General features: G+C 41.1%; 1 protein-coding gene and 1 pseudogene across 1 annotated transcript; both read left to right on the plus strand.

The window, feature by feature from the left end:
• Positions 1-764: 764 nt before the first annotated feature.
• LOC133290019 (uncharacterized) lies at positions 765-3,050 on the plus strand. The gene is made up of 4 exons (XM_061488069.1): positions 765-1,419; positions 1,519-1,572; positions 1,672-1,856; positions 2,850-3,050. Exons 1-4 carry the CDS (start codon positions 765-767, stop codon positions 2,937-2,939), a joined length of 984 nt encoding a protein of 327 aa, XP_061344053.1. The 3' UTR covers positions 2,940-3,050.
• A 2,031-nt stretch (positions 3,051-5,081) lies between these two features.
• LOC133290030 (sucrose synthase-like) lies at positions 5,082-5,867 on the plus strand (annotated as a pseudogene).
• The last annotated feature ends 3,833 nt before the right edge of the window (positions 5,868-9,700 follow it).

Consider the following 9,700-nt stretch of genomic DNA (forward strand, 5'->3'; position numbering starts at 1 on the left):
AAGAAGCTAAAAAGTGTTTGGTAATTACATAAAAAGTTTTTCTTAAAAATTACTTAAAAGCACATGTTTCAAGAAAATTATTTCTCTCTCTATCTTTATAGCTCTTTATTTTAAAAAAAAAGCACATAATTCAAGAAAAACATATAAGAGATCAAAAAAAGAGTTTTTCATTATAAAGAGCTATTAGTTTTCAGCTTTTTTCTTCATTATAAAAAAAGAGCTTTTCATTATAAGTATTTTTTTCAAAACCTGTTTGGCCTAACTTATGCTTATAAGTAGCTTCTAATTTAAAAAAGAGAGGATCCAAACATGCACCAAGTCATCAGTATTGATAAAAACCGATCGAGTTGAATCATTTTCATCGGATCCACTACATGGGCCCAATGATTTAATCAAATCGATTAAATCATTGATTTGATTAAATCATTGGGCCAACTATTTAGTTCGAATTGCGAAATCCGCGCCGGATTTTTCAAAAGTTTATAATTCAAACTCGAATCTCGTTGCTTTTCAAACTCTCTTCGTTCTTTCACAGTTCACACTTCGTCTCTCTCTTCGCGCGCTGGAATGCTATTTTCGTTAGTGCTCTAACTCCTTATCAAGATTTGTAAGATCCATTCTTTTCGCTACGAATCTCCCTTTTTCATTCCCTCTTTGTTCTGTGCACATAGGGTTTCCTTAGTCACTAATCTTGAAAGAGTATTAATTAGGGTTTCCATCACACAAATTCACCTATTCGGTCAAACTCTCCTAAAATCGAATTCATGGAAAACGAAGATAATTTAAGGGACGGGGTTTTCAAATCCCGTCTCACGGACATCACGAATCGCCCACCGAGAAGACCCATTTCTTCGATTTCCGGAGACGATGGGAACTCGCAGTTCACAAAGAAAGTGTGCTTAGGGGTAGAGAATTTAGTAAAAAAGAAGTGTCAATCACAACTTGTTAGTGCACAAACTCACCCCAACAACAAAGGCAAGACCTTGTTAAAACCAAAGGGGAAAGACCCACTTTTCAAGTTGCCATTCTGCAGTGATGCTTTTACGCAGAACGTCTCGTCTCAAAATATGAATTTACCGAGTGATGTAAGCGAGGAGCAGAATTTGTTGGGTGGCGGTGGAAATTCCGTTGGGTTTGGAGAGAAAGGTCAAGGAAGACCCTCAACTGAAGGGTTCATCAATCGTGCAATTGAAAGTGATGACATGGCCCTGACAATTTGGCATCAAGCGAGTGATGTTACTGACAATTTGGCATCATCCAAATGTGCGACGATGGAACTGCCAACAAACTCCGCTTCTGGTGGTTCTAAATTTCCAGGACTGGAACGGTGTGCGCAACTCAAGGGAGATGGTGCTGCAAATTCAACTGTTGCTGGCGGGGACCTTCTGAAAAATTGCTCTTGTTCCTTTTGTTCTAAAGGTGGTTACAGTTTCCATGTATGTTTTTGTTGTCTTTAACATGTTTCATTTTTAGGGGAAATTTGTGTTTCGTTCTAAAGGTGCTTATATTGTTTACCAGCTGCTTATATGTGGTCCGATCTCCATTACCAGGATGTCAAGGGTAGACTTAGTGGTAAGTTGTTCCGGAAATCATTTTAGGCACTTTGCTCAGCTACATTCAGTTATTGTATTCTTCCTACTATCATTTAGCTTCATCGCTTTTTGTGGATAGCTGTGAAGTACAGTCAGAAAGAAGCAAGCATGATATTTCAGAAATTTTCTGGACTGGAGGATACGGTCATAGATGACCAACAAAGCAGTACGGAGTCGTTCAAGTTAGAGTTGTCCCTTATGCATCAGTGGAAGTCTCTCTTTGCTCATATGGAGAATGCATTTGTTCAAGAAAGTAGCCAGCTTGTGAGTTTCAATGCTATCACCTGGACTTAGTATGTCAACCCAAATGTTTACTTCGATTGCCGTTTTAATTTTCTAAATTGAAATTTCTGCATTTTTACACTATCCATTTTCCCTTCTTGAGTGTGCACACTCCCCTGGAATTCACTTTGTTATAAGAAAGCCTTGAATCTACTTTGTTGGCTATCCATGGAACCTTTGCTGCATATGGAGGCCAGCTTCTGTAAAGTCATTTCTCAATATTTTTGGCTTATATTTAACTAGTTATTGCTATGCTATGTTTTTGTTAGAATATTCTATTAGGGTTGTTAGAATATCTCAATATCTGATTAGGATTGTTAGAATATCTTAACATATATGTAAATTGTAAATAATAGGAAACCATATATAGAATTAATTAGAGGATCCTAAGGAAATCATTGTAATGTTTTCGCACTGTTATGTATAGAACTTTGTGTCTTCTGATAATTCACTCAATATTTAAGTGTTTTGAAGTTTGAAATCTCTGATCTGTATCTGTTCCGGGCATGGTTCTCGGATCTGAGGACCTCATAGAGACCTAGGAACTAGATGCTAGGCTAGGAAGGAGGCTGCTCATGCCTCTGGACGAAACTCGCCTTGCTTGCTAGCTTGTTGTGTCTCACCAGCCTGCATTGTGTTGTGGTCTGTACCCATGATTTCCTTGTCATCACTACATCACCCACAATTACCATCTGCATGATATTAGCTCTAGATCACCTGTCACAAGCCTCTATAGAAGGCTAGTATGGTGTCAGGGAGGACAATTCACACATACTTTGAGCATTGATTCCCCTTTGCACTTCAGATCATTTTCACCATTCCTCACGTGTCAGACATTTCTACTACCCCTTCGTAGATAGAAACACCAGCTTTCATTGGCTGGACATTTCCGCTTCAACCTAACTGAACAATATCCTAGTTTATTATTTTCATTTTCGCCCCTAATGCCTTTGAATAATTTCATTGTGCTTTCAGGAATCCAGCCTTGAAACACTGAAAGATTTGAGAAAGAACTGCAAGGATGATCTTGAGTTGTCCGGTAACAGCCAATTTGACAATCACTAGTGTTCCAATGCTTTTCATGATCGTAAGGTTGCTTCGAACCTCAGTCCATTAGTTTCAAGTTTCAATTAATATGCATATGCCCACCTGTGGCTGTTACCTGTATTTTTTTGTGAATTTGGTGTCTGTACAATACCGACAAGTGTATGTACATTTGTTAAATCAGCCTTTTCCATTGATTGTAATACGAACAGAATCAACCTACTTTGGAAGATAACTATTCGTTGTTCTTTTGGATGTCTCAAAAGGAACTGAAGGATGATTACGCTAGTTCATGTTCGAATTAAATGGTCCATAGGTTGTTCGATCCCAGGATTGGTTTCAATGGATTTTTAGCAACAACGATTTTAGGATTGTGTGGCTCTTTAGCTTGAACATGATGTGCTTTGGGTATTTGAATTTGTTTTCGACATTATCCTTTTAAGCTGCAATGGATGGAATTCATAGATTGATAGTAAGTGTTCATCAGAAGATACTATTGATAGCACTCTGTGCAGCACTCCTCCATTAACGATGGTTAGCCTTGTTGACTTCCCATTTTATGAGCTAAAGACCGGTTATCATGGGATATTTTCTTGCATCCATAGATTTTCTTTTTGTAATGCATTTGACTAAACTGTATCATTCCTTTAGTGTTGAGACTGAGGTCATGTAATCGTAGAATGTACGTTTGTTTGACTGAATGATGGATTAGAGAGGTGCAATTTCTCAATAATCTAATGTGATACTTAAATCTAAGGTTGTTGTACAGTTTACCAAGTTATTACATTTTTTATGCGGTGCCATTGTATTGACCTTTTCATTCAATATTTTGAATTAAACAATACAGGTTAAATAACACATTAGTCACAGTTTGTGTGCCTCGTTCCAACATGATTAAGGAAGGTTCACCAGTTACAATTGGTAAACACTAATCAGGAACACGGTTGGATGTGTTCAATGAGTACTTGGCTCATCTCTCTCTCTCTCTCTCTCTTTTTTTTTAACAAAAGGGAAATAAAACTAACTAACAAGTCTAGGTGTAGAGAGTAGAGACACACACGAAATCCTGCTACACTAGGGAGCTACAGCCTAGAGGGGGATTGCCTAACATAACTGTATAACAATCTTGGAATAGAGACGAATTAGCTAATCAATCTACGACAACATTGCCTTCCCTATGAACATGGGAGGTCCTAATAATCCAAGACAAGAGCGTCTGGCAATAGATTGGATTCTATTCACCAGATTGAAACAGAGTTTTGGAGTTCACACTTGTTTAGTAGCAGGTTAACCAACGTGGAAGAGTTAGCTTTAGGTCACAATTCTATATCTCTGCTTCCAGGCCATATCAAGGCTGATAACTGCTCCCCAGAGCTCAGCCACCAGGGAATTTCCTTTGCCTAGATACTTGGAGAACCACAACAGCCATCTCCCATTACAATCTCTTAGCACGCCCCTCTTTTGATTCACTAGCCTAAGGCTTAGCCAAGACTGAATCCTTCTATGCAAAGAGATATCCCCGAGCAGAACCGGTCTTTGCAAGTAAATAATGTCCAATAGGGGTAGGGTCTTTGAAAGAAGTCGTCCTTCTTACAGACATGATTGTCACGTCGATCGACAGTTGAGAAATCCTATCTCCGGGCCTTGACTTTAGGGCTATCTTTCACCCTTGACAGACATGGTTCAAGGTGACAGGTAGGCTTCCTCAATCAATATCGTTGGTCTCAAGAGACTGAGTCTCTCTTACGCAATATCTTTATTTAAGTCGAATACTTACTATGGATTTCTGCTTGTAGCACCCAGATCTTTCTCTTCCTAACCTTTTAAAAAGTCAGGAGACCTAGAACTTTCAGAGACTGCTGTAAAGAGTTAAAAGTAAAGGCTTGAAACTGATTTACTTACTTTAATTAAAAAGTGAAAGACTAGACCTCGCCTTTTGCTCTAATAGTAAGCACAGGAAGAAGCTGGCAGAGTCCAAAGACGAAGGAAGTAGTTCAAGCTGGGTAACGAACAAGGGGGGGCCTAGGCCGTGAAGGTAAAGTAGGGCAAGGCTTTCATCCTTCCCTTAGCCGGGATGCTACATTTAGAGAATAAACTAATTGCCTTTCAATTAGAAAGATTCATAAAGAGGAGTAAAGTAAGCAATCGGCTACAGGTCATTAGATGTGGAAGTTCCAGTCTTTTCGCTTCACAGAGGAAGTTGCGAAATAAATGACTGAGGAGTGAAAGAAAAAGCCAGATCGATCTTCTCATTGGCAACTACAGTGATGGAAAGATTGTTGCTTCTTTGTTAGCAATGGGGGTTACACAGTGCACCATCGCTCATGCTCTTGATAAAACAAAGTACCAAGATTCTGACATCTACTGGAAAAGGTTGGAGGAGTTTTCCTGCCAATTAACTGCTGATCTCATTGCCATGAATCATACAGATTTCATCATCGCCAGCACCTTTCAGGAAATAGCTGGAAGCACGGACAAGACGAGAGTCACAATGCTTTCACTCTTACTGGGCTCTACCGAGTTGTTCATGGGATTGATGTTTTTGATCCCAAGTGAAACATTTTTTCACCTGGTGCTGATACGAGTCTTGACTTCCCCTACACAGAGGAGAACAGGAGGTTGACTTACTTCCATCCTTAGATTAAGGAGCTCCTTTACAGCCATGTTGAGAACAAAGAACACTGATGTGTGCTAAAGGACCGGAGCAAGCCGATCTTCTTCACAATGGCAAGGTTGGACCGTGTGAAGAACTTGACTGGACTCGTTGAATGGTATGGCAAGAATGCTCGTCTCCGGGAGCTGGTTCACCTTGTTGTGGTTGGTGGTGATCGGAGGAAGGAGTAGAAAGACTTGGAAGAGCAAGCAGAGATGAATAAGATGTAAGGCCTTATTGATAAAGACAACTTTCATGGTCAGTTCAGGTATCTTTCTTCTTTCAACTGCTATTGACTTCCCTTGCCCTTGGATGGTAGGCCAGGGAAGAAATGCCATCGGTCAGTCCGAGTGGGAGTCTTTTCCGATGTCAAAAATTCTCTGGAAACTTTGATTGGTAGGCGGGCCTTCCTTTCTGAACTTGCTGCTTGTTTCATTGATGAGCTTTGTTTCAGACTGACTGCTTCAGTAAATAAATAAGATTCATAATAAGACCTTAAGATATAGTAGGATATAAAGGAGATACCTTCCGATCAGGCCTCATCCCATGAGTCCTTCTCTAAGGACATAGAAGAAAGGAAGAAGGAATAAGGAAAAGACATAGCTAGACCTATTATTGCTTTCAGAGAGTTAAGGGATTCTGTTCGGGTACCTTCCCAAGGTTCCCTCACTCAAGATACTTAAGCTAACATCTTTTTCTTTGTTACTGACTTACTAGACCTACTTACTGACCTAGTATAATACCCTCCCTCCGGGTATATCACACTTCGGTTACATATCCCTTCTGAGGCTATAGAGGGAGTACGCTACGTTCAGGCCTCATCCCATGAGTCCTTCTCTCCACTCACTAACTAAGAAAGTGAAGTAAGCAAGTAAGAAAGATCTTTCCCAGTCTGCATCATGTGCCCACCAACACTGCTCCATCTTGCTGCTCTAATGGCTTTCAAAATAGAAACCATAGAATAAGTGGTAGCTAGCCTACAGGGAAAAAGAAGGAATTCAGGCTGGGTAGCTCCTAAATGAAAGGAAGTTCGCTTCTAGTAAGTTGAATATGTCTCGGTCCCTCAAATAGAAATATAAATACCTCGCCGGAAACTACTTCAAAGCAAGCCCTCAATGTCAAAATGACAAAACAGTAAAGGGCCGTCACGCACGATCATGACAAAGGGTCACTGACTATCATGCGATATCAATCAATACGGCCAAAAAAGAAGCTATGATGGAAGGAAGAAGTTGACCTTGACTATATGATAATCTGAATGAATCTCAAGTGTGACAGTAACTACTATCGAACCTCGAAGGGAGACATCGTAGACAAGAAGGAAAAGGATTCTATATAGCTATCGCCCCTCTAGGCTAGCGTGGTTACGCCTCACCACTTGGCGTTTTCTTTGCCAACATGTCCTGTAGGTTCACATGGGTAACCAAAGACTAAGAAGGATATACTAGAACTTTCCTAGCATCCCGATGTTTTGCTGATAACTCAGTCTCTGAAATAAGCACGCCCCTGAATACCTCATGAAACCGTGCACCAAGCTCAAACCAAGCCATCAACTAATCCGAACTCGAAAAACTGCTCTGTAGCTGCTGAACGTAGCCAACAAGTAGGACAAGTCTCAACTAGCCCACAAGAAGGTAGCCAACAACATAGATTTGGCACGGCCAAACCACCAAATGAGAATGAATCGGCAGCTTCCGATGTTAGAATCTCTATTGGTAGAAGGTAGGATCCACCTGGGGCAATAGACTAGAAATGCTCTTTACCTTTATTCGATATCTGTGGATAGCTAGTGCTTGGTAACCGCACTCTTTTTCCAAGAGTAGAGGCGGGGATGGAAAGACAGAACGACTCCAACCGCTCTGACCACCCGTCGGGGGTTGGCACTGAAACTTGGATTAGGGTTTAGGTTTGTCTTGCCATCTCTCTCGATTGGTTTATCGAGGAATCCATTACGCTACGTAATAAGGGAATCGGCCTCCCTAGAATATAGGTTTGCCAGAAAGACCGATTAGCCAAGAGTGCACCCCCTTGTCTTTTCTTTTCGGCGGATCAGCTACGAAACCATATTTGTTCCGGATAGGTCTTTCTTAGGCTGATTTCTGGTGAATGAGCCGGGTGATTCCCTTGCCCTTGACAAAAGCACAAGTTGTAACGAGTCTTTCAACTCATGATATGCTTTCTAATAGACGCTATTTTGAGTTGAGTGAAGGGCTTTGGTTGGGTCTAGAGAGAGTGAGTGTGATTTTCACACTGAATCATTCAATTCGAAAGGGGTTTACAGAGTTCCAACAAAAGAAATAGCGAAATAGAAGTTCCATTCCGCTCGTTGTGGCCTTGACACAGCGTTAAAGGGAAATACATGGGGTATAGAACCAGAATAAAGGACTGGAAGAAAGGCGTAATCCAATCCTCCTTAAATAGGAATTCGATGAACATCCCACACTCTTTCAGATGAATAAGATGCCAATGAAGCATCTGTAGAAGTATAAGGATAGTTTTGAAATCGATATACGAGTGGTTTTTTTACATAAGAAAATGAACATGATGATCAGTCCGTCCAACCTATTTACTTGGAAGTAGAACGAGATGATCCATTGAGGGGAGGGCGGTGGGAAGGAGGGAACAGTAGAGGCGCTACTTTGACAACGCTGTTTTCTTGCAGCATTTTCAATCGATGCCTACCTCTGGGCAGGAGGTGTCCTAATTTCCTTCGCTAGCTACTTGCTTTGCTACCGGGGAATCACTCACAAAGAATGTAAGCGTCCTACCGCTCCTCTGCTATTAGGCGTCGTTCGGTGGCCAACCTAAGGCCTGAAACAGAGGATTTTCAATGGCAAAGACCAGGGATTAAACCAGCAGCAGCTTCTCCACTGTCGGGAATGCCAACTATGCCTGATCGGATCACAAGAGTCATCCATCGTATATAATGTCGATGCCCCTACCTCCTCATCATCAGATTCACCCATCCGTAAAAGGAAGGAGGATTATTAGAGTCGTTCTGGCATTTCTCTTATCTATGTGAGATAATACTACAAAGTTCTTTTTGAAAGCCCTTTCTCTTTTACGTACCAATGGTTTCTTGGGGATCAAATGGAAGTCCCAGTCAAATTCTGTACAATTGTTGTATATTCCCCAGCCCCTCCAGCTTTACTCCTAGCTTGCCTGGGGAGGTCTAACTCTTCCCCATCTGGCCTAAGGCCTGACCTGACTAGCAGGGAGTTTCATAGGGCTAGGAATCCACTGAATAGCTAGTAACATAGATTGTGTCTAACAAGCTAAGAATCTCCAGGTCGTAAGCCTTTATACCCAGCTCTAGCTTTTTCTAATTCTATATTTCTTTACTTCATTATATCATTCTCAGTTTCATTTCCTTCGAAAGATATGGCTTCTGGTTGTTGTGTCCGATAATATTAATAGTATCCGCGAATATTAATGATTCTACAGTGGCATAGCTCCAGACATGGGCTTCTTCCCTTCAAACTATGGGTAGCCGGATGTTTAGCAATAGGATACCCTTACTTAAGTATCTCCGCACTTGGGCATAGTATAGGTTTGCCACTTAATCCACTATCAATGTATCAATGGTGGTGGTCCTTCTGTGTAAAGTTAGCTAGTGTGGATTCGCGTAAAGCTGCCAAACAACCTATTGACAAGAGCCTATTCATTTCATTCTTGCTATTTCCGCACCCCTGTCCGGTTTTTTGAGAAAGAAAGTCGAGACATTCAGAAAGAGAGTTATGGCATTTCTAGGATTAGAATACGGTCCTATTGATTCAATCTTTATGCTTGGCACGGAACTCTTGTTTCGAGTGAAAGGGAGAGCAGTGGCCCGCACCGCATTCACAGGTAAATTTCCCTCTACGGGGCGGGGTGTGGAAAGCACTATAAGTTAGTTGACTTCTCGACTTCTTACCTGTATTCCTTCTCTGACTAGCCTAGCTTGAATATTTCTTTATAAAAGACTAACGGCAAAGATTTTCTACCTCCTGTAAGCTCGTTACGCTTAACGCCCACTTACTTAAAGACTCGTTGGTTCACGACTCTATAAATGAAAATATGAATTTGAGTCGTTACCTACAGAAGCAGTTGCCCTTCTCCGGATTTACCCGGTGAGGGTGGCGCTTGTGAG

This window comes from Gastrolobium bilobum, unplaced genomic scaffold (genome assembly GCF_033153095.1).
Source record: "Gastrolobium bilobum isolate Gb01-03AN ecotype WA unplaced genomic scaffold, APGP_CSIRO_Gbil_v1 utg4377, whole genome shotgun sequence".
Classification (NCBI taxonomy): domain Eukaryota; kingdom Viridiplantae; phylum Streptophyta; class Magnoliopsida; order Fabales; family Fabaceae; genus Gastrolobium; species Gastrolobium bilobum.